Source organism: Spermophilus citellus (genome assembly GCF_964194105.1).
Source record: "Spermophilus citellus genome assembly, chromosome: 2".
NCBI classification, from domain to species: Eukaryota; Metazoa; Chordata; class Mammalia; order Rodentia; family Sciuridae; genus Spermophilus; species Spermophilus citellus.
In genome coordinates, this window is record NC_138183.1 from 157,214,836 (window position 1) to 157,240,520 (window position 25,685).

At 44.5% G+C, this 25,685-nt stretch overlaps 1 protein-coding gene across 12 annotated transcripts in view; it reads left to right on the forward strand.

Annotated features, from left to right (window-relative positions):
* The window catches only part of DRD2 (dopamine receptor D2), a 198,352-nt gene that overhangs the window by 118,461 nt on the left and 54,206 nt on the right, over positions 1-25,685 (forward strand). For 5 of the 12 annotated variants that reach the window (XM_081281183.1, XM_081281184.1, XM_081281186.1 and 2 more), the window contains 2 exons: positions 13,403-13,526; positions 15,670-15,792. In XM_081281183.1, coding sequence (XP_081137309.1) covers positions 15,674-15,792 — 119 coding nt within the window. In that variant the 5' untranslated portion in view covers positions 13,403-13,526; positions 15,670-15,673. Of the gene's footprint in view, positions 1-13,402; positions 13,527-15,667; positions 15,793-23,778; positions 23,989-25,685 lie in introns of those variants that run through there. The other 7 variants (XM_081281190.1, XM_081281189.1, XM_081281180.1 and 4 more) reach the window with 3 other exon arrangements.

The following is a 25,685-nucleotide window of genomic DNA, read 5'->3' on the forward strand; positions in this document are numbered from 1 at the left end:
TCTCTCTCTCTCTCTCTCTTCTCTTTAAAAAAAAAAAAAGCAATCACTGACTGGTCCACATTGAAAGGAAGGGAAATTAGACCCCATCTTTTGAAGGAACATATGACAAAGAAGTTATGAGTATATTTTAAAACCATCACGACTTCTCTGTAAATCTAAGTTAAGTAGATTGATCTCTTTGGCATAGCCTACAAAAATAAGTGCCTAAGGAGAAGCTCTCAGGCCGCTGAAGTCACAGAGGCAAATGGGATCATCAGGTGAGAGTGTGATGCTGGGCCTCCAAGCTGTCAAGCACCTGCTGCCCTTGGTGTCCAGTCCCCAGTGCCCTGGCTACTATCCAAGCTCAAGATTTATGTCTTAATTATGTAAATGGAGAGATTATGCTATCAGGGGCTCTGGTAAGTTAACTACTAAACAAGAAATCAATGCCATTGAAGACAAGCTAATGAATCCCAAGGCTCCTACCACTCTGACTATCATTGTAACAGTGAGGATCTTATTTCAATAGAGCATTCCAGAGAGCTGGGAGGAAAGACAGGGCCTCTCAGTGTGGTTGGTTCATAAAGACCCTATCTGAACTTTTTTTCTCATGCATATTGGAAAGAAAAAATCCTTTTTTTCTCAGGGCTGGAAAAAATCCCTGGTCATCCCTCCCGCAACCCATGAGCACTTAGGTACCCACCCAATCAGCTTTAATAGCTCAGGCTTTGGGAACTGACCATATTGACTATTATGGCCAATGTCATGGGGAGGGAGGAGCTTCAGCCAGAGATTTCTCGCAATTGGATGTGACATTTGCATTTGGAGGACTAAGGCAGGGTGAGAGGGTTTCACTGTGGTCCCTTTCTCCCTCTCTGCTTTGTGTGTGATGTCAGATTGTCCCTGACAACAGCAAGACTAGACAGAGAGGTCTCCTGACCCTCCAGGCCCCTGGAGGCACAAGAGTGCCTAGTCCCTCATGGTCTACTCTTCACCCTCTTCCACTCTCACCCCAAAGAGCCCTAGGCTCTGTCACTCTTGCTCGGTGTGGCCATTTTTCTTTCAATTCCAAATTTCCTGATCTTACCCTCAGATTTTATCCAGTGCTGTCACAAAAAATAACCATATTTAATCTATTTATGCAACTATTATAAAAATACCATTGAGGATCATGACTAGATTGATCTCCTTGGCATAAGTCTTCAAAAATAAGTGCCTAAGGAGAAGCAACAATGTTTTGTTCATCTGCAACAACATTTTGTTCATCTGCAACAAAATGATGGGGTGAATTTTTCTGGTATCTCAGAATTGTGACCAAGCCCCAAAACAAGGAAGAGGAAAAGAGGTACCAACAATACCTGTGTTCTAAAGAGAGCTGCCCAGGAGTAGAACCAGCACATGTTGGCAATGTTGTTTGTAAACCACAGTTTGCAGAATTGGCCTGCCACCTTCAACCCACACTCCATTCTGACCTCTATTACTCTACTCTTGTTTATATAAAGTGAGGATGGGAACTGGTATAAGGAATATCAGAACAACTGTTGATATTAGTGTTTGTGGAAAGAGTCAAGTCCTTTATCTCCCCATGGGAAGACACACATGATCAGAGACCAATTGCCACTTGTGGTCTAAAAATTTCTGTAAGAGGCCTGTTGATGTGGCCAATGCTAGTAGAGTAGAATACATGCAGGCAGGTCTGGGAAGGAAGGATGGAGTTCTTCCAGCCCAGCTCACCCTGGCCCTGCCTATCTCTATTCAGACAGTTGGGAGGGAAGAGAGGAAATCAACAGCCTTTCCTGCATTTCTACCTAAAGGGGCATGGAATTGGGAGAAGCAGGAACTGGGGGTTGACCATGCAGGTTGCCAGAACAAATGAAGAGAGCTCCATCCAGAGAGGGTGGGGTCATAATCCTGGTTGTAGTAGATATTACTACCTCCTCTGAGTGGGTTCTTGTGTGAGAGGAGAATACATGGCCCACATGGAGACTGCCACTTCAGCAAGATCACTAACCTGCCAGAACCAGATTGAACCAGGCCAAGGTCAGAGATGCCCCCTTATGATCACTGATCCTCCCCAGGCTGAGGTGCCTGTCACCTCCCATCCCTTCCTCCTATCCCTAATCCAAGAACAGCTAGACCCAACAAAGGGAAAAGGGGAAGAAGTGAAAGAAGATACCACACTGCTCTTCCCACCTCTGGATCCCTAAGATCACCATCTTCCTGGAGTTTGGGCTGGCATGGTAGATGGGGAAGGTGGAGGAGAGCTCTGAAACAAATACAAATTTGGAGTTTTAAACTGACTAGACTGGGTTTTTAATAACTCAAAGTGTCAGAGATATTCACTTTCTGCTCAAAATACCACTAAATGATGGGGAAAGGGTATTCAACAGAACATAGCAGAAAGCAGTGACTGGAAGAAATTAGCTTTCATGTTTATACCCCACTGCATTGAGACTCCTCCATAATCCACTGCACATATTCCAGTCAATGCTCCCTAAACAAAACCCTATGGAAAGAAGTGATTTTCAGAATTTTTTTACAAGACTATCCAGGATGTGGGGAAATGAATAACCTCATGCACTGTGGTGGTAAAAGTAATTGGTAAGGCCTTTGGAGGGATTAGTTTGGTAATATGTATCATAAGCCTAGACAAGTGCATTCCTTTGACCCAGTAGTATTTTTTAAGGAAATTATTTATCGATTTTCTACAGATGTTTATGGCATATTGATTATGTGCTGGCATGGTTCCTAGTATGTTGGTCAAGGCAATTTTCCTCCCCTAATGGACATTACAATTTAGACAGGTCGACAAGATGTTTCAAGACACCTGATTCTTGCTCTAAGAGACTGAAGAGTAGGTGGCAGTGGCCAACATGAGATGGATAGCTGAGCCAGTCTGTGGTGATGATTACTTATTTGAGGAAGTGATTTCTAACTGAGATCTGAGTGGTGAATGGGGATTATCCAGGCAAAGTATTGCAGGGGTGGGAGAATGTTCAAAGCAGTGAGAGAAGTATGTACCGAAGCACAGAAAGAAGAGCGCATGTTTAAGGGACCCAAAGAAGTTCAGTTTGGCTACAAAGATGAGCAAGAGTGAAAGCATGGTAGTGTATGTGGGGGGGGGGGAGGCTGTAAAGGGAGGCAAGGGATTCAAAGGAACAATCTAGTATGCATGTGGAGACTCTCCAAAGCATCATTTATGGTTCTGACACCTGAAGCTTGAAGACAACTTTGATATCAAACAATAGATCATCACCAGCAGCAGCAATGTAATAGAATACCACATGGCTATAAAAATGATGCTGTGGAAGATGATTCATTGACATGATAAGCTCTTATATTGTCCAATAAAAACCAGGATATAAAAGTGTAAATATAGAATGCTCTTTTATTTTTGAAATTACACAAAGATTCTGGGAAAATATAAGTTAAGCATAGTCATCAATGGGTGCTGGGGTTACAGGTGAATTTCATCATTCTTTCCTTTTTACTCAATAGTTTATCTGTGTGCAAGCACTGCTTGGATAATAAAGAAGAAGTAAAAATTCTAGGACATAAAATCACTGAAATGTAAGCTCAAAATTTTAGTGGCAGGAAGTAAGCATGAATAAATTATTCAAAATAGTGTGGGGGGAAGTTGGTGTAAATAAACGCAATTGACACATAAAATTAATGTTAACTTTTATGGAGTGCAACAAAGTCTGCCTGGTCATTCACACTGTGTCCACCCCACATGCATACTGCCATTCCCAGGTACATGCAGCAGTGGCCGGGCTTAGACAGCACCAATTTCTCACAAAGATCTCCTATTTTGGTTCCACCACCTGCTTGGTACTCTAGTTCCAGCTCAGGCAATGCTTGACCCTTTAAGATTTGCAAGCAGATAAATTTATGACATCACACCAAATTCTCTTCTATGCCTTGTGAGTTCCAATGAATTCACATAGGAATGGGTATCTTCTGCTAGTCCTGCTAGTGTCACCCACTTTGGAACTTGTGCACATATGTCTAGCATTATGAATATACATCACTTTCTGAAAAGTTTGTACACTAGAGTGAGAGAAGTTGGTGATGTACTTCCTCCTCTCTGATAACAGTCCTTGTGTATCTTAATGTGTTTCCTTTTTAGCCCTGGATGCCTTTAATCAGAGTCAATCTGATTTTCAGTCATTAGGGGGAAAGAGTTTCTATTTGGATTCAACATTTTGAATTCAATCTGTTTTTTTTTTTTTTTGGATATAGAGCTTCTGAAGCTTCTACCCTCTGCCTAGAGTAGACCCATCTCCTCTCTGTCCCTTTGAAAGAAGCATGTTGTGCTTATTTCCTTTCCTGTCTTCCTGTTGATCCTCTCTGCAGCAACTCATTTGCTGCATCAGTTTTGGTCTTTCTGAATGCTCCTGATCTCTGGGCTCAAGTTACATCTGTGTGAAGGCTTCCCTGGTGCTGTCATTTATATGCATCTTGATTTCACCATGGGAATAACATAGATTTTGCCGCTGGAAGCCCCAGAAAAGATGTAACTTCACTGTTTACTATTACTTCACTATTACTATTTAGTAATTGAGTGATAGTGTGAAATTAAGTTATCCTTTAAAAATGTCAGTTTTTTTCCCACAGAGATGTTAGATTACAGGGTGCAGGATTATAGGATATTATAAGTTCCTCAAATTACCAAACACTACATGTATTCAACAAGCATTTATTAAACACCAACTGTGTAGCTGGCATTGCACTAGACATTACCTGAATAATGGTTTGTTATAACACTAATAATCAATAATATTCTTCCAGGGAATTTAGCAAATAACATTGCCTTGTGTTTCTACTGTTTCACCTGTTATTATCTTGTTACTGTTTTTCTAATTATTTCCTGTTATCAAATATTTATCAAATTCCTACTATGAGGCTGGTGGGAATAAAATGAACAAGAATCTTCTCTCTTCAGCTGCCTGGATATAAAAGGTGGGGAGCTTTGAAAGGCTATATGCAAGGGAATGACATGATGGGATTCATGTCCTTTAAAGCATTTCTTTAACACATTTTTGCCAAGTAGTAGAAATATTCTCTCTCTCTTTTTGCCTGGGTAAATCATGTCCAACTTTCTTTATTTGTTTGATGTTACAGTTGCTGAGGATGCATCCCTGACCTCCAAGTTTAGGTTTGTGTCCTCCCCTGTGCATGTTTCCTATCACATCTGCAGCTTTCATAGTCTGGAGACTTTTCTGTATGTGCTGAGAGGCTGCCAGAGATCATGCCTACCTTTTTATATTTATATCCCCAATATCCAGCTAGAGCACAGAGTAGGTTCTCAGTAAATACTTGTTGAATAAGTGGGAATCCCAGGAAGAGCAGCTTCAAGGAAACGGTGGAGCACAGTTGGATTGTAAGAAGATGAAGCAAGAATGAGTGAGTCATGGAGACTGAGAACAGGCATTTATTTCAAGAATCTTGCCTGAGAAGAGTACAGGTGAGAAGGGTAATAGCTAGAAGAAGACACAGAGTTGATGGAGTATTGGTTTTTGTAAAATGGAGAGATTTATTCATATTTAAATATTTATAGGAAGAATCTGGAAGGAAGGAGTAAGATTAAGATGTAGGATATTATAGCAATATAGGTATTGTTGCAATAATAAACCACCTCCAATCTCAGTGGCTTACTGTAGCAATAAACACTTGACTTTCTCCTGTGTCTGCATGTTGGCTGCATGGCTCTGCATCAGGTTGCAGTTCTGTGTGGCTGGGTCTCCTCCATAGTTCTTCTATCTTTCTTGCATCAGACAGCTAGCCAGATCATGTTCTTCTCATGGTGTTGGTAAAGGTTGAAGAAGAAGGACCAGAAATATATGAAGTCTTAAGACTTTGGCTCAGAACTGGTCCATTATCACTGTTGCCCACATTTCACTGTCCAGAACAAGTCATATGAAAATCTCAATCTCAACAATCATAAAGCAGAGGAAAAATACTCTGCCTGCAGTGAACCATAGCAAAGAGAGGGAGAAAGAAAGAACTGCAGGTTAATAATAGGTTGAAATGGCAAGAGAATAAAATATTGTTAGGAAAGTCATTCAAATGATAAACCTTGAAGACCAGGCTAGAAGAAGAATAATGAAAAGGAATTGGGGGCACTAGGAGTGAGTGCAGGAAACAAGAGGTACCAAACAGGGTGCAAGTAATAGAGGAAGAGGATGGTAAGGTAAGAGGTCCAAGGTAGGAATTTGAAAATAAGGGGGGCAGGAGGGTTAAAAAAAACAACAACTGTGGTGCTGTCCAAGGTGCTGACCGGACTGAGGCTGTGGCTGTGACTAGAGAAGCAGAGGGGAGTTGAAGGTAGTGGGAGCTAAGAAGAATAATGAATGCATGGAGCGGCCAGGGACTGGATGGGTGGCCCCTGCAGGCAATGAAATCATCTAGGGTAACAGCAGGACTGGGGATAGATCAGGAGACTAAAAGGATCAGAGTCTCAGGGAGGGGACAACATCACCAGGGGATCTGAGGAAGACAGGGATGGGATGGTGGGTACAGATCTTAACTGGGAGTGGGAGTGGAGACAAAGTGTCTGAAGACAGCATCAGGGAACATGAAGGGTGTCATCTTCAGCTCCTGTCAGACATTTCTGCACTGTGGAAGGAAAAGCAGTTCTAATTGAGAAGACTTTGGGGGAAAGCAGCACTCCTGGGAAACAGCCAAGTTTCAGCTAAGCTGGGAAGAGTCCACTCTGCTAAAGAGTATAAGAGAATAGGAACTTGTTTACCACAGTGTTATTCTAAAGGAACCTGTGGCATCTTGCATGATGATGGAGCAAGTCCAAGGAAGCGAGTGGGACAGGAGAGGTTAGCCAAGGGACAGGACAGCATGGGTAGGAAGGAGGGCTGAGTCAGTTTGAGAAAGAGGGTTCCATGTACTTCTGAAAGGAGAGAATCCAATACCAAGGGAGCATGCTAGCAATGGATTTAGTAATTCCTAGGACTCTTGCCATATGAGGGAAACAACAGATGTCCTTGGAGGATGCGGCAGCCCTAACTCACCAGAAAAGCAGAAGAACCTTAAGAAATTCTCCATATATACCTCAGTAAAGCTGGACGAAACTGCAGAAAAAAAAAGAAAGAAATTCTTAACATAGTGAAAAAAATGTTTAAAAGAAGACACTGGGTTGATTCCTTCTATTGGAAAGGGTTGCAGTGCTAATTATCTGGTCCAGGCCAATGAAAGGGTTAGCAGCTGACTATGCTAAAGTCATAGTGGTTGTCTCTGCTGCTGCCAAAGCCTGGAATCAGATTCCTGGCAACTTTGGGGCCTTTGGTTATGAGTTTTAATTTTCTTTCACCTTTATAGGGTTTTCTCTGATAATTAAATCACACATATTATGTACTAGTTCATCTTCTTCAATTAAGATGATAATTAGCTTCCACATTCTACTAGGTATTTACCAACTTCTCTGTGAAAAAGAGCTTAATGAAACAATCAAGACATGCAAGCACATTAACAAGGGAGGAGCCCATGGGGAGGATGTGAAATGTGTAAGGGTAGAGTGGAGAGTTATGAAACTTCAAGGTAAACACAGACCCTGTATTGGTTGTCACAATCCAATGGCATTTGAAGGAGAGTCTGGGCCAACTAAGAAGTTTTTTACCTTGTCAGGTCACCGAAACAGGAAGCTGGTGAGTGCAGCAGTGTGTGCTGTAGGCTCTGAGAATAATGACTAACAACCATAATAACTAACATTTTCACATGGCTACTCTGTGCAAGGAAGGTACTTGGCAAACATTATCTCAATTCATACCTACTGAACCTTATGTGGCAAGTATTCTACTTAGGTATATTTTATAGACAAAACAACTGAAGTCCAAAGAGGTTAAGTAACTTGCCTATGGTCATGTGGCTGGAAGCTGCAAGGCTGAAACTTGAATCCTGATCCAGAAGAGGCATGTGCCTCCATGTGGCAGGAGACCCATGTGAAGCAGAAGAATTCTTGGAACAATGATGCCTGCCACTGAGGAAGGCCACGTAGCTGCCACAACAAGTATATGACATGCAAGTATATGACCTGCATATAGCCAGTCATTTTCCCCACTACCCTCTTCCAGACATCTTTCCTTCATCATGGTACTCTCTCCCACTGAGCACCAGGTGGCCCTACGCTCCTCACCTCTGCACTCCAGCCAGCCCCACTAAGTCAATTAGCACTGACATGTGAGATGAAAGCTCTGTGCCATCCCCTACTTAGAGACACTGTGAAAGCATGAGTGGCAAAGCACTGGGTTTGGAGTTTGCAGGAACCCCTTTTGGATGCTCGTTCTCCCTCTTCAAGCAATTCCCAGAACTGTTTCACCATCTGTGAAATTTGAAGTGTTTTGAGGATTCAATGGAATAATATCTGCCAATGTGTGGCTCATAGAGCCTACAGCAGAGTAAGTCCCAGAAAACTTCCTGGAGAAAGGAGGTGACACAGTCACCTGGATCCCAGAGAATGCATGAGAGTGTGAAAGTCCAGAGGCAAGGACAGACAGCTGTCAGAATGACTAATGTACTAAAGAGCAGTCCAGCCAGGTGTGGAGAGAAGCCTTGAGGAATAGAGAGGCCAGGAAGCCAAGTCTGGGAGGAGCTGAGAATCCCTGGGCCAGACCCATTCTAGATGCAAATATAAACCCACACCTGCCAAGGTGAGCCAGGCAGGTGGCCTGAGGTGGAGGCTTCAGGAACCCGGGGATAATGGATGTGTGCTAGACAAACAGAATGCTCCTTTCTTGACCTTTTCATCCCCTCCCCCCACCCTTAGGTTGTGTTTGACTTTCCTTTAGTTTCAAATGTTGTAAAATACCAGCTTATTTATTGATCTAAGGGAAACTACCCTCAACAAAGAAAGAAGGTAATGGACTCAGAGGGCCCATCTCTGGGGAGAATGAGAAGAGCCATGGGGAGAAGCCTGTGAAAGGACACTCGGGACAAGGAAGGGAAGAATCAAGAAAGCCTCAATCAGTGGACCCCTGGTTCTTCTGACTTCTTTTTAAATCTCTCTGTCTGATTAAGTGAATCACTGTTTACTCCCTTGAGCCTGGTGTCCTGCCATCTCATTTAACCCTTTTTAGGTCTTGACTATGAGTTGATGGAGGTGAGAGAGGCCCAGAAAGATCCCCTGGTGGGTAAGGCTAGCAAATTAGGGACCCTGGTTCAGAGCACAAGATCTAAGCACCAGGGGAGGGGTTGGGTATTAGGGGAAAAAGGAAACCTCTACCCAGAACCAGGTCTTAGGTTAGGGTGGATATGTTAGGCTCTTTTGGTGGAAAGAACTGGAGATATCCTTGAGTCACCTTGAGTAAGTGTGCTTATAAATGGATGAGGAAAAGAATGCTATAGGAAGAAAATGGAAATAAGATAATTAGAAATATCAACCTCATGGCCAGATCTCAAGGGTGTCAGGGAGGGTTTAACAAGCAGGCTTTGCAAGAACAGGACCTTTTACTGAATTTTGCAGAAACCAGAACTGGAAGACTGGGCTAAATCCAAGTAGCTCCACTGATCAGGGCACACTGTCACCCTCCAGGGTTTTCATCTTCATTGAAGTGCTTTCTGCTCCACGTGCCTGCCTCTTTGTGTTTATCTACTTCTCAGGCCATGTACCTCCCTCTCACTCCACTCCTATCTTTAGCTTATTCATAATTTTGCTTTGCTAGTCATTTCACAGACTCATGGTTGCTCATGGTCTTCACTGCCTCCTGACCTTCTTCTGCATCAATTTCTGTTCCCAACACCACCTGCACAATTCTCTATGCAAAAGAGAAAATCTAATTGGTCCAGTTAATCCCAGCTCTCACAAGTCACTGAGGACTGACCTCATTCTCCTCCTTTTCTCTGATTTCCTTCTAGTGGTCTAACCCAGTTGTTACCCAGGAAGGCAGAGGGCAGGGTCCTTGATGCAGTCTGTACTAGTCAGCTTCCAGGGCACAAGGTAGAGAAGGGCAGAGGGAGACCTATAAAGGCAAATAGAAGGTTTCTAGCCCAGAGGCTTTTCTCCCTGGAAACAGACTCCAATCTAGCTACTGTTTGGTGGGTACCTATGTTTCCTGTTTTGAATTTTGCTGATTTACAGGTTGTGACTGGCAGGGAGCCAGGAAGAGAAGAAGGAAGCCTAAGCAGCAGGAATGATCTACAAATGTTGAGCAAGCAGTCCTTTGGGAAAGGAGTTATAAGGATGGAGGGCTGACTAGTTTGGTGGGGATAAATCAATGTATGGGCAACTGGGCAATAGGAAGCAGAACAGCAGTGCAATCATGCGCACAGGGAGATCCAACTTGGAGGGATATAAATGGCCTGTCTGGTTGGTTGGGCACAGCTCTGAGGTCTCTCAGGCAGGATTGAGAGAACTCAGCAGATAAGTTCAGCTCAATGCTTAAGAATTTTCTCTATTTCTGGCGCCATGCTAGGCACTTAGAAACTAAAGATGGAAAAGAAAATTCTTTCCAATATTTTCAGTACAATGGGAAGTGTGATAGAGTTGCTCAAAGGGTGCTAGTAAGACTTGCTGGAGAGGAGGCTGCTGAAACTCCTTTACAAAGGTGAGTGAGAGTCAGGCCAAGGAAGAGGGGAAGACCCTTCTACTTAGAGGGAATGGTACAAGCAAAGTCTTGTGGATGCAAAGTTCTATGCATGACAGGGTGTTGTTAGAAAGAGAAGGGAGGTAAAAAGTAGCAAGAGACATGACAGGAGATGTGGGTGGATGCAGGACTTGGCAGCCTGTGTGCCTTTCCCAAGGGCAGACAAGAGGAAACACACTTCACTGTGTGACCAAGAGGCAGGTCTTGAGGATTTATAGCAAGGAGCAATGTGGCCACATCTGCATTTGGACTGCCTTCTCTTAAGGCTGAGGCGAAGTTGGATCTAAAAGTTAAGTCTGGAGACAGAGAGTAGCAAGAAAGCAATTTCCATAGTCCAGGCAGAAGAGGACTAGGACCTGAGCAAGGCTAGAACTGGCACTACAAAACCCAACAGAGACATCCGTGGCCAAAGCCTTCTGCCTCCAGTTATCACTACACCTGGCATGGAGCTGAGATCCCGTCCTAGAAGGGACAAATGTATCACTATGTTACCCTTATTGCTGCCTGAATGAGCAATAATTTGCCCTAAACTGTACTTAGGATTCATGGTTTTCAGCAATTATTTTTAAGATAGGTAATTAAGGATTATCTGATGGGCTCAGGGAAACCCACATAGTTCTTAGGTTTCCAATATGAGTGAAAATAAGGTAAGCCCAGACCACTTGGGGAAGGCTTGCTGGATATTACCCAGAGCTGGAGTGATGGCAAAGGATGGCCATCCCCCTAGCTCGGGAGCCTCACATATGCTCCATGAGAGTCAAAAGAGTGAAAGTAAGGCCCATGGAAGCAGGTAGGTTTACTGCATAATTCCTCTAAGTCACCTGACTGAGCAGTAAAGCACATGACTGAAAATGGGAAACCCCAGTTATGGAGCACTTCCTATGGGCCAGGCATTATTTCTCAAGATTCTCCAATAGTTGGGATCACATGTAATCCCTACAATAATGTCTTAAAAATAAATTATTGTCTTCGCTTTTCAGATAAGGAAGTAGAAACGGTCAAGCAACATGTTCAAGGTCTGAAAGCTTGGCAATACCATTTACCTCTGGAGCCATCTGTGGGCTTGGCCATCTCAGCACAGACTCCTATATCAGGGAAAGCCAGTCCCTGGGTCGGTAGGAAGGCTAGGAACATGGGCAGGGAAGCTTCTGCTCCTAGATCTGTGTGCTCTTTCCTTCTACCCTAAACAAATCAGCTGGGTCAGGGATGGGGTGACTGGTGGGATGGCTCTTTGAAAATGAGAAGAGGTAGTGCCCAAAGCAAGAGTACACCAAAGCACAAAGAGGGCCAGTTTTGTCTTGTTCCCACAATGCTCATACTTCTTTGCTACCTCCCACTTCTCTTTCTCTCTTTTCCTTTCTATATCCATAAGATACCAAATTCAATTGCTTTTAGAAGCCCCACAGGTAGGCCCGCCTGTCTAGATGCTGAAAAAAGGAATCTCTCCTCTCCATCCCCCAAGTCTTCTGTGTCTATCAAAACTTCCGCATCCCAGAGCCTCTCAGCTAGGAAGTCAGAAAGCAATCTCAATAAGTCTCAACAGTGTGTGTGACAAACATCTCATCCTCACAACCCCAGGAGTGTTTGCTCATTGGCCAAATGGATTAATAATTGGGTGAGTTTTCTTTTAAAAAATGTTTATGAGATTCTACCCAGTGACAGTTTCTGTGTCAGGGGAGGAGAGAGGGAGGATACGGATGAGCCAGTGGATCAGTGGATCTTGCTTGTTAGTCAAGAAGAAAGACACAAACACAAATAACAATATAATCAATGTTATAAAAAGCAACACATTTCATTAAGATTGGGAGATGAGGAAAGGCCTTATGGAACACATCTCTGATTTTTGCCTTGAAAGATTAATAGGAATTGTCTAAAGAGACATAGGGTGAGGGCAATTCAGACCATGGGAACATTATAGGCAAAGGCCTGGAAGTGGATGTGAAACATGTTTCCAGAAAGATGCAGGCAATTTTAATGTGTGAGGGAGATGTTTTCACTGAAAGTAGGCAGACAAAGGGATTTCTTTAAATCCCACCCCTCAGTTTATTCCTACAGGGGAAGAACCTAAGGTCTACAATTCGTTTTTTTCTCTCCTTCCAGGATGCTCCATCTAGTCACTTGTTGGAAGAATGGGCCAGATGCTGTTTGTCTTTCCTCAGTCTTGTCTGTGGGCTTGCCTTGAACCATCTCCTTGTGACTAGCTCCCAACTCACTTTATCTCTGCAGGCAGACCGATTTGCATTGAATCTGTTGGAGTGCAGTAGCAAACCTGGGGCCTCTGAGGGGTCTCAGAGCAACACCTCGATCTTTCCCAATGTCTCTGTTCCCTCCCTTCTAGATTGACCCCCCCAAATAATTAGTTTCTATAACTGTAATAATAGTCCTCCTTCTGAACAGCTTACCCACTATTTATGCCTAATTACTATGTGGCATAATAATGATTATGTATAATACTAGAAGTGTCAGATTAACTTTGCTCAAAATTTTGCTTCATTACAACACCAAATGAGATTCATGTAACTTGAGTATTTAACCCCCCTGAGCCACTGGCTCCCACGTATGTAAAAAGGGGTATGAATTAGATTAGCATTCCCCCACTTTGCAGCTGATGCTTAAAAACACTGGTTGTCTTTTTCGAAATATGAAACCTGAATCTGGTGCCTTTTAAATTGTGATCTAGTAGATGTAGTATTGGGTACCCAAATATGTATTTTTCTTTTAGCTTCCCAGTTGCATTCAATCCAAGGACTAACACTGGAGAAACTGGAGTAGACTTTCTCTGCCATCTTTTCCAATCTCATCGTTTCATTCACTGATTCATTCCCTTACAGGAAAAACTACCAGTGAGCCAGACAGTGTGCTGATGGGAGGTTAAGTCTGGGAGTTGAAGACCAGCCTCAGCAGTATAGTGAGATTCTGCAGAGAAGAAAAGAACCAGTGAGATGCTGGAGAGAGGTAAGAACTGATGCGGCAAACTTCCAATTCATTTTAGCATTAGCAAGATTAGAATTTATCTCAAAGGCAACAGGAAAGACTTTGAAGGGTTTAAAGCAGGGGGACATGATCAGATTTATGTTTTAGAAACAGCATTCTTATGCAGTGTGGAAGATGGGCTGGAGGCGGAGAAGGCTTTTTAATAATCTGCATGAGAGAGGATGATGGCCTGGATTAGAGTAGGGGCAGCAGGAGGTGGAGAGAGTGGAAGGATTTTTATGGCATTCAGAAAATAGAATGGGCAGGGCTCCGTGTTTGTTTTTTTCTTTGGATTTGGATGTGGTGGATTGTTGTTCTGTTTGGCTCCATATCAGCCTTTGTTCTATTCCTGTGCTGGAGAACCCCTCAATGAGTGGTTCTTGGTAGCAGGCAGACAGAGCCCTCATCCCTCTGAAGAGGACCCAGCTCAACAAATGAAAGACAACTGACTCAGATTGCCACTCGGAAGTTAATAAATCTGAAAAGCAGGGACAGCAGAGAATCTATTCTGGGGGTAGCACCAGTAGCCACAACTTTCAGTGTTTAAGAGCAGAATAACAGAGTTCCAGGAGGATGCCAGTGTCCTATGCCAGTAGTGGTGGAGATGCCATCTGGTGCCCTGTTCTCAGCTACAATAGCTAAGCTCTCACAGGACTACTGCCTAGACTTGGTTTTGGTTGAAAACCCGTATCTTATCTTTTCTGTTCCTGCCTGTTTTACAAACCTGAATCTTCAGTCTTTCCTGTGTTTCTGGGAGTTACTACAATATTTTCAATGAAGTCCGTTTCCTCTTAAACTGCCAGAACTATTTGTTTCTCACATGCGTGCTCCCCGACTCTACCCTGATTGTGTTGGAGGAAGAGAGGCCATAAAAAAGCTGGATGCTGTTGTCCTGAGTCAGGGAACACAAGTGGGGAGTAAGTTGTAAGGAACAGAATCCCAAATATGGCTGGTTCGTTTATAGACTAAGAATACCTCTGCTCCTTATTACTCTCACCAAAGAAAGCAGGGAGGGAGCTATTCTGCACAACTGAGGTTCTCTGAACTGTACAACCTCATTCAGAACCCAGTGGCTGTGGTCATTGCATTCATTGACCATCACAAAGACCACCATCCTGGTTTCACTGACTGCCTCCATTCTCCAGAAGGGGACCCCTTTCGCAGCCTTCCTGGTGCACTCCCACCTTCATGACATACCAGACATCTCAATGATAATTTCCTTCTTTTTAAGACTGAATAATGTCCCATCTTCTGTGTATAATGAGATCACATCTGAGAAAGTGCTTTGTTGTCTGTGGGAGGTGCCTAAGAACTCCAGGTGGTTATACTTCTCTAAATACACAATTTCAGAAGTTGTATGTGACTTGATTGTTGCCTGGACAACACCATCACTTTCCCACCTACTTACCTGGTCATTTCTAAGATGTCTTATTTTGTGTTCCTCTCTGTGTGTGGTCACTGCTGTGTCCACTGAAACACAGTGTATATGTTTTTTATTGTGTTAAAAGATATAAAAATGTATTTTAATAGTCACTATTTTAACCATTTTGAAGTGTATAATTCTGTGACATTATATACATTGCCACTGTCATGGGCCATCACCATCATTCAATTCTAGAGTTTATTCATCTTCCGGAACTGAAACCCCAGGCCCACTACATAGCTTCCCATTTGTTCCTGCCTCCAGCCTCTGGCAACACCCCGTTCACCCATCTCTATGGATTGACTTCTCCAGATGCCTCCCATAAGTGGAATCATACAACATCTGTCATTTTGTGACTGGCTTATTTTACCTACCATAATGTCTTCATTGGTAGCATGGTCTTCATTGGTAGTGATAATTTCCTTCTTTTTTAAGGCTGAATAATATCCCATCATCTGTGTATAGCATATTTTATTTATGCATGTAAATAGCTCCTTGGGTTGTTTCCACCCTTTGGCTACTGTAAATAATGCTAATATGAACATAGTTGTAAAATTATAGGGTGTATATCTTATGACCTTTTCCTATTAGGCAAATTAAATAAGTTTGGATAATCAATTATCTCCTTTGTAACCATGAAGAACTGCATAGTAGAATTTCTTAAAAGAGATCACACCTCTATTCTTTATGTTTTCAAAATAGGAGGATGCAAAGAACATCTAGAAATGTCCATTTCACACTGAGGTGGAAAGGCCTGTTAGAGTCTTCCTGTGAGGAGATCATTCTCTACGGGCGAATTACACATACAGCTGTCAAAACTCTCAGGTAATTTTCTGTTTTCCTGTGTTGGATAGGGACAGTGCCCTAAACCTCTCTCCTTCCCCACCTTTCTTGGGGAGGCCAGCCTAAGCCAGCCCCTTCACTGGATTTTCTGTCCTGGGGCTGTGGCTCTCTCAGCAGCATCAGTAACCAAGAACTCTGCCCCTTTTAAAAGGTTTCTGCACTTTGAGAGATATAAGCAAGCACAAAAAGGTCAAGTTCATTTTCCTTTCACCCTACTCTTCCTCTGACCCAGATGGATTACCCCCCAGTGTTCCCAGAGTCATGTGCAAATGGCGTAAGAACAAAATGACAAAGGACAAAGAAAGAGGAGAAAGGAAAAAAATTCCATAGCTGGAAAATAAGATTGCAGTTATTCTCTACAAAGCAGGTTAAGAAACAGAGCTGCAGCTTCATGTGGATGGGGGCGATGGCCTTTCCTCTAGCTGTAGTTGTCTGTTAGCGAAGAAAACATCCTGTGAGATATATCAGTTATCATTCCCTCCACATAATCTTCCCATAGTGTGGATCTCTATCTCCATGTACAGTTGAGGACAATGAACCTCATAGCACTCAGAGCTTTTGAGGCTGTGCAACTTGGGCATGAACAAAGTCCTCTATGATCCCACTGTTGCTATGGACCTCGCTCTGTCTCATGACCTCTCAGATGAGGGCACTTCCTTTATTTTCTATAGAATAATTTTCAGAAAGAAGGCTGTGACAATCTGTGTCTTTCTGCAGGTGTCTCAGAATCCAAGAGACCTCCTTTCTGAGCCCCAGCTGACTTAATTTTCATCCTTGGAAGACAGTTCTATTAGCAAGGGAGGGAAACCTAGCTCTCTTTTATTTTCTGTTTGCTCAGTCCTTTGTGTCTTTATTGCAAAAACCAACAGAACCTCCACCTGTCCCAATCCCTCTTCTACCCCTGCTAAGGTCTGAAATCATATGCTGAAATCCTAACCTCCAAGGTAGTGTGGTATGATGAGGTGGGGCCTTGGAGGTGACTAGGTCATGAGACTGGTATTTTCATGAATGGGATTAGTGTTCTTACAAAAGAAGCCCAAGAGAACTTCTTTGCCCCTTTTACCATGTGAGGACAGTTAGAAGCTACCATCTATAAATCAGGAAGCAGGCCCACACCAGACACCGAACCTGCTGGTACCCTGATCTTGGACTTCTCAGCCTCCATTATGGTATTTTGTTATAGAAACCCAAATGGACTAAGTCACCCCTAATATCCATTATTATCCATTTGTTAACCATTTTCAACAATAAAAAAAGTAGAAGTAAATTAAAGTTTAGGTCTTCCTAACATCAGGTAGAACTTCCCAATAAGGAGTTCAGAAAAATGGTAGAACTTCCCAATAAGAAGTTCCAGGAAAGCTATCAGGAAAGGGACATCCTGCCCCCACTTGGCCTACTTGGACTAGGTACAGTTCTGCCTGGAGGCAGGGGAGGCACCAAATGACCTCCAGAGGGACCTGACAGCCTGGGAAGCTGGGAGCCTCTGGTGCAGCCACTGCTTGGCTGCAGATGTTCCCTGTCATCAATCACTCAGTGCATCTGTTTGCCATGCAGCTTGTTTAAAGAGCAAGGCATTTGCTAATTGAAAACTAAAAGATCCATCCGTCTCACAGCCAGCATGAAATCCACTCAGCCGTGCAAGATTGGGGTAAAAAAGGCAGCACAGAACTACATGTCCTTGTGTTGGTGCATCCCCATGGAGGTCATCTGGCTCCTGCCTCTGCCCTCCTGATCAAGCAAAGATAATCCCTCCACTCTGGAGCAGTCAGAGATTGCCCATATCATAGTTTGTCTAACAAATCCTCATCTATTATCCTCAAGGCAGCTTGGAAAGACAGATATTATTAGCCCCAATTTAATGATAGGAATGCTGAGACTGAAAGAGGTTAGTGATTCAACCAGTCACACCACTGATAGGTAACATAGGACACCAACCTATGTCCTCTAGGCCTACTCTGTCTCATCACTGAAATTTACATAGGGGTGCTGGATTTAATTCTTCCTTAAATGGATTAAATCTTGGAATGAATGGCCCAAGGGTAAATAAGGAAAACACTGGGGTTTCAAATATGTCTATAATGTTTGCTTTAAAAGCAAGTATGACAAAAATGTTAAGATGTGATTGTTGTAATACCACCCTATCAAGCCTACAGGGGAATAAGGGACAATTCATGATAGTAGTGCCAAAGGCATATGCAGGGGAAGGGTGCATTGTGCCCACTCACAGCTTCTCCACTTCTCCCAAATGCTTCCATAGCTGGCCATATTTGAGAGAATTGCTGGCTTTTTGTATCAGGAGACAGGGACTGCTCCATTGTGGGATCTCTGTGGTATTTTGAAGGGCTCTCATTTTCTCTGGGCCTCAGCTCCCTCTGAAGTGAAGAAGGATTAGATCAATGCCAAGGTCCTTTCCAACCCTAATTTTCTATAATTGTGTGGCCAGTGGAGGAAATTTAGTCTGTTGTGGCCCAGAGTGGCTCAATTCTAGTCGTGCAGGGTTGACTCCTGCCACACACAGTCCTTTGTTTATGATGTTCCCTCTGCTTGGATTGCTGTTCCATTACTCCTCTTTGGGAACTTGCATTATTCCTTCCATGACCAGCTCCTGGGAGATCTTGCATTTTTTCTTTTTAATCCTCCAAGGGGCCTCTTTTAAGCTGCAGATGTTTCTCTGGAGATCTCCTCTCTGAATTGGCAGTTGTGAGAACAGGAGCCTGGCTTTATTTCTCTTTGTGACCGCTGAATCTGACACAGAACCCAGCAGAGGGAGGACAGTCGGCAACAAATTGCTGAAAATGGAAAGAAAAGGAGAGAGGAAGAAAAGGGGGGGGGGGCAAGAAAATTCCTCTGCAGCCCAAATGACCTTGGGCAGGGCATGCAACAGAGAACCACTTCTTTTTCTCTTCCTCCTCCTGGCCACACACACCTGTTTAGAGTCAAAGGTGAACTGGAATCCCTAGGCCTTCTTTTGCATTTCCATCTCCTACCAGGCTTTTACTCTGCAAAAGTCAAGCAATGGAACTGGCTACAGAGATTTCCAGACCTGAGGTCAGAAAACCTATCCTGAATCTTTCCAGACACCTCCTCCTCTTTAAGTGATTTGCTGCACGAATGGCTCTTTCCCAACCCATAGTCTCTGACCCCTCCAAGGAAGACAGCGTTAAAGTAGGCATGGAGACGGCTTTGCCCAAGGTAGCCTTGGATATACAGTGCGTTACTTAGAAAGTGTAGGAGGAGCTCCGTGGGCTCGGCTCTCGCCTCCAACTCAAAGAGCTCAGTTCCCGCCTCAAAGCCAGGCATTGCGGAATCCCGCAAGTACTCTCCGATACCTGAAGCTCTGGTGCGCCGAACAGGCACCTACGCTTGCGGGGCTGTGGGGTGGGGCCTGTCCCAGGGGCGGGGCCCTGGGGCGCCTCGTGGCCAGGGCGGCCCCACCCCCTCCCCTCCCGCACTCCCGGGGCTCCGGCGCCGCGGAGCTGTCCAGCCTCAGTGCCAGAGCTGGCCGCCTCCGCGCCTCGGCCGAGAGCTGCGCTCCTGCCCACCCGCTCGGCTGCCGGCCCCGCCCCGTCCCACCCCGCCCCGCCGCGGCCGGTCCACTGCTTCCCGTGGGCCAGAGCCGACCGAGCGGCTGCCCGCAGGAGCTCTGAACGGCGCGGCGGGGCCGGGACCAAGGGGCCGCCGAGCAGAGCGGCGGCCCCGGACGGCTGCTGCGGGAGGGGCGGCCGTGCGTGGATGCGGCGGGAGCTGGAAGCCTCGAGCAGCCGGTGCAGTCTCTGCCCCCGGGCGCCCTATGGCTTGAAGGTAAGCCCATTTAGATGGAGCGACTGACGACTGGGGTCGAGGCAGGGCTAAGGGAGAGGAGACGCAGCTCCGAGAGCTGCGCGGTCCGGACTAGAAGTTTGGCCACTCTGGCGCTGACTACCTGGAGCGGCCAGCCTAGGTCGGGTTATCCACAGTCTCCGTCGGACAGCTTGCCCGGTGGAGGTCCGGAACCCGGCGGCTGCCATCCCCTCTCCCCCTTTCTTGGTATCCTTTGCGCCGTCCGGGCGAGAATGCGTGCCCCTGGGCACTCGCGGGTGCTACCAGAGTGAGCCCCTCCGAGAGCGTCTTGGGAGGGGACTTTTTTTTCCTGGCACCAGAACTCCGGCCCCAGGGCACGTAGCCAGTTTCCCACGGCCCCCAGAGGAGGAAGGATTGTTTTTGGCAACTCGGTATTGGTGCAACCTGAGACTTCAGTTTCAAAGGGCAGTAACTGAGGGAGAGGCGGGTTTCAGTTATACCACTCCTAGGTTTGCCGCTGTCCGTGGTTCTGAATTTTCATTCTTATTTGCCTTTTCTCCGTTTGAGATTCGGGTGAGAAGACTGGGATTCCAGACCCATCTCGATTTGGGAATGTGGGTGATGGTGAGGACAGTGACGAAGGGTTACTGTCCAACTCTGAAAAGAACCGAGAGCCCCTTTAGGACTGTGTACGAGGTAGGAATCAGCTTTAAACGCCAGACAGAGCACATCCCCATCCCTGTCTGCAGCGGGCAGCCTGTGAGCGGTTTCTGTTGAGGAGCAGAGGTAAGAGGGTGCCTGTGCATCCACATAACAGGCTTCTTCACCATGGACACAAGTCACAGCATTGCAGCTCCACAGGGACAGGCTCTTTCTCTCCGCCACAGGGAAGCTGTGTGAGCAAGTCACTTTTGGCCCATATGGCACCACGCTACTTTTTGTCCTGGGGTTTCTGAGGTTGGGTGAGGCAAAAGGCACTTTGTGGATCACTCTTCAGCTTCTGCAGACCCGTCTATTTCTGGATGTTGACCAGGTTACAAACCTTTCAGGCTAATCCTTGCTTCTCTCCAGGGAACTAGATGCTCAGAGATTCCCCCCTCTTTCAGAGGCAAATATTTGTGCTTATCCCTGATTCATTCTGCAGCATTAGGACTACTTGAAAAAGAAGCATTCTTTTCATCTTTCCCTGTGTGCTGCTGTTTAATGAGGGTAGGGAGAGAGAGAGAGAGAGAGAGAGAGAGAGAGAGAGAGACAGACCTTGTTGAATGGGATCAATTTCAAGAGAAGCAGCAAGCTGGTTTGCTGGGTCTCAGCCTCTGCCTTGGACTTCCCTGCTTAGTTTTCAAAATTAACAGCACATTTGTTTCTCAGGGGTTTTGATACTATAATCTGAACTCAAACATCTGACAGGGAAGAGGTTTGGGAGGGTTAGCCCTAGAGCCAAATGAGGACCATTTTGAAATCCCAGTATTGGTTTTTAAAAGAATGTTCTGAGCTCCTTCCACTTTCCTTGTACAACCCGAGAATGAAAGATGCCTGAAAAATGGAGAGATGCTGATCTGTTGTAGAGGTCAGTGCAGCATTTCTTGGGGGAGGAGGGGGTGTTAGGAATGAACTCTCTGTATCTGAATCATCATGGGAGAATCTGGTTTAAAAAGCGTATCTTTGTTTCTTTCTCAAAGAAATGCTGAACAAGAATCTCTATTAAAGGTCCTGGAGCTTATATTTAAGCAATATATCTGGATAATTCCTATATACACTGGGAAATCACTCCTCATGAAAGTTCAGACTCCTTACAAGGAGATTGTGGACATTTTTAAATTAAGACCTCCAATTTATCTCATTGTCTTCTGAAATTATACATGTTAAATTCTTCAAGTATGTGACTGTTGGTGGAAGTATCATCCACCAACAAACAAAACAAAAAAATCTCTTTGCTGCAATAAAGGTTATGACAATTTCCTCTCTCACAGGATCCTGCCAGACTTTTCTTCCTACAAAAACTGATTTTGGGCCTCTCTAGGGATCCCCAGTGTGGCATCAAGTGGGCTTTCATAAATACTAACTCCCCCCTCTTTGGGGGCCAACTCCATGTGTTGGCCCTGCTTTCCTTCCCTCCTGGGTGAGTTATGGTCTTCCACTATGCATGCACTGTGCTCTGCTAACACAAGTGCTCCTTAAATGCCAAGGAGTGATTATTTCAGCAAAGTAGCTCTTCATGCTCCCCAAGGCTGGTAGCCGCTGATGCCCTCCTAGCAGTGACATATTGACTGTATTGATTTGATTTTTGTGTTCCATATACTAAGAGGCATGTAGGGGTGAATCAGCTGGTGATGATGTTTATGAGCTAGTCAGTCTTCTATCTTCACCTGGAAAGTTGGATTATTTTTGTCCAAAATATGCAATTGTAATCATGAGAACAATGTAGAAGAACCTGAAAATGAAAGAAATACTCTGTTTCTCCTCTTTTACCAAAGAAAGTAGAGAAACTCAGGGTCTCATCAGAAATAGGACTTCAGATACTCCTGAGATTGACCTGCAGAAGCCAGACTTGTCTGATGTCACTATTCTCTGGGTAAACAAGTACCCACAAACCACATGTGGTGGACGTGATGTGGTGGGATTATGAGAACTCCTTGAGCCAAGTCTGCCTTTCCAGTAGTTTGTCCTTTCTGTCCTGTCACCCTCTGGTTTTCCTTCCTTTTGTAGTTTAATATCTATGAATTTCCATGTGTGAAGGTGTTTCAGTTCCTAGGATGGGAGTGAAGAATCAAAGTTGAGATTTTATAATGCCAGGACCCCGTACCATATTTGCAGTATCTCCCAGAATCAGCAGGTCTCAGTAACCTAAGATATGAAGTCTTGAAAAGAACTCAGAAGGGTGGTTCTATTATTTGCATTTTCTCTAAGACATTGTTTAGAAGGCTTTAGATCCTTAGATTATTTGGGCTCCCCAGAGATCCATCCTGGATGCCCCTGTCTACAAGCAGGGCAGCTGCCCAGAAATACTTAGTCTCTCTCCTGCTATTGAAGTTCTCTCAAAATAGAGTGGTGCCATGTTTCTAGTTTCTGGGTTCCAGGATTGGACTCAGCAACCAAAGCTTCTCCATCCTCCCAGGCACTGTGCTTAGCAGGGGAACATCCTGTGTATAGGAAATGCTTGAAAACCACAGGCAATAGAAAGGGCACAGCTTGGCTCAGCTTCTCAGCAGGTAGCCTCTTCTATATGGCCTTTTACTTAGTTGAACTCCAGCACCATTTTCCCTCCTCCCACCCACAGGAAGTCATCTTGTGGTAGTGGGAGGACATCAGGTTGACTTTGGGCTTATGTATCCTCCAGCTCTTCATGATACATAATGGAGCCACAAAGCATGTACCAATTTCTTATTTACCAATTCTGGGTGGTGGGCTGATATTATCTCTATCCCTTTTAGCTCATTTAATACTGTTAGAATCCCAATGTTAATATACCCCTGCCTCTCACCTGTCCCCATTACCAATGAAATTGAAGCTTTCTTTATTATTTTTTTTAAACAATAGAATCATATTATCTAAATGCATAGGCTTGGAAAATAGTTTGATTATGGTATCAGTAGATGGGCTGGAGGAGAATTGCAACTATAAGACTCAACCACTTGGGTTGCTTCTGTTTGGGTCCACAGAAAGGAGAGAAACTTGTCCTCTGGACTACATATTTTCTGTCTGTCATCTTCTCCCTTTCACTTCAATCTGATAAATGGGTTAAACCAACACCCTCAGGAGCCAGGATGCCCCTGGGAGAGTGCACTCTCTTCTCTCTCTAGGAGACATGGGAATGTTTCTCTGCAGAGGAGTCAAGGGCCCTGCTGGCTCCAGTACACAGAGAGGAGCAAAGATGACTCACTGGGGCCTGGGGACTCCCTCCTCCCCTGGTTAGAGAGGCTGTGCTGCTATATTGCTGGAATTCAGATACCTAGAGGCTGCTGGGGACAATTGGAAGAGTATGGGGCAGTACATAAAGGTGGGAGTGAAGAAGTGCTCACAGGGGCTGCCAAAATAGGCTGATGTTAAGTATGCACTGAATACAGCCACCACCTTAATGCACATTGGGTAATTTTTGTTGTAATCTGCTAGTAACTGCAAAATTTTTTACTTTTCCCGGGAGGAGATGTGGGAAGTCTTTGCTGTCTGCAGGGATGGGAAAGGAGGAAGGGAGGACCCCTGACTTTCCCTGGAGCCCTCTGAGTGATGTCAGCCTGCTCCCAGACAGAGGATGAAAAGTGACATCAGGCTGACTCAGCCCCAAGAGGCCCCATCAACAGGCCCCTGGGCAATCCTGCCTTCCAGGGAGCTGCCACTCAGCACAGAATTGCAGCTGCAGTCCCAAGGACTCTCCCCTACAGATGTCTGGGAGACAAAGTGAGTCCTGGGGCTTGTCTGTTTGTCATTGGGCCCCTTCAGAATGTGCCTGCCCTTCTCGTTTCCACCCCTGCCTGTTGTTATTGTTTGGGTTCTGAGTGGCCCAGCAGGGGAAAGGCATTAGAAATGAAATTATTTTTGTTGCACGCTGCATAATTGCCTCTGTTCCTTCCTGTTACCCCAGGCAGCAACATCACTAGCAATTCCCCGGGAACCCTTGGTCTGGGAAAGTGGCTTACTCACAGGTTTCCTTAGGACGGCTGTTTTGAAAAGTTGTCCTGCTCACTGGTCCCTGCATTGCCGGCCTCATCATTATAACATCCAACATTTATCATGCACTTGCTGTGTTCAGGACACTCTGTCCAGCACTTGACATGGGTTTTTTATTTCAATTCCTAATCCTACAACAACTCTATGAAATAGGCATTCTTGGTATCCCCATTTTGCAGAGGAAGAAGCATGGGCTTAGAGAGGTCAGTGGCTTGCATGAGGTTACATGGCTAATGTGTGGGGTGGAGAGTCAAAGCCAGAGTGTCTAAAGCTTAAATAATAGCTCTTTATGACTTATGTAAGTGGAATAAATAATAAGAAAGGGAGAAGAACAGGGAGAAGAATTTATTTTCTTTAATAAACTGAAGTGACAGTGAATTTTGCAGATAATACCGGGAAAGTGAGGAGGGGAGATAGCAAAGGGAGAAGATGGATGAAACAACTCTTTAGGATTCTTAAATTTGGGGACCAGTTAAGAAGTCTTATTTTATACCTGGATTAGGGCTCCTTTGGTTGGAATGCAATGATCATGCACCTCAGCAAGCAATAGGTGTAGAGGGAAGGGAGGCAGGTCACTTAAGTCTTCCAACTTCATGGTGGGAGCATGCGACAGAGTGTGGAACTATGATAACATCACCTTCTGTCTCACGTCTCTTTGAGGGCACTAAACTGTCTGAAGGATGAAAACCAGACTTCTTCCAACCTTTAGCCTTTTTGTTGCTTTCTTATGATCATGGTTTAATAGTCATTAGTCTCTAATACTAAGCTTCTTGATTAAACAGAGAGGTGCAGATGGAATGGACTGAGATTCTCCCTGCAGATGCAGGAGTGACTCATGAGAGTTGTCTTTAAGGACCAGCTGATCAGCACTTTTCTGGTGGGCAGACAGGAAAGGCCTGGGTGTCCCTTCCCATGTATCAGTTTCTTCAGGTACATCATAAGTGAACTATATGCTGCCTAATAAATCAGAATTCCTGAGGTTCAACAGCACCAAAGTCTCCATTAAGATAATAGATAATAATGTTCATCTTGTGATCAGCTAGCAGGCTTCCACCTGTTGTTGAACTTCATTTTGAGTTTCATGAATGATATGTACCAATATTTGTTTTCTTTCTTAAGCCCTATAAAAACACCTTGGTATGATTAGTATGGTATTTAGGCCTGTGGACTCCCAGAATTTGAATCCTGACTCTTAATATTTACTTGCTGAGTGACCATGAGCAAGTTGATTACCTCTATCACCTTGGGCTTCTCATCTACAATTGGATGTCAATACTAACCTCATTTGGTTGTGATTAATTCAGATAACAGATATAAGGCATTTGAAAAAGTAAGTCCCTGGAAAAAGTAATTGACCTACAAATGTTAACTCCAATGATTGTTATTGTTAATTAAGGAGCTTAAGGAGGAACATTTTCAGCTATTGC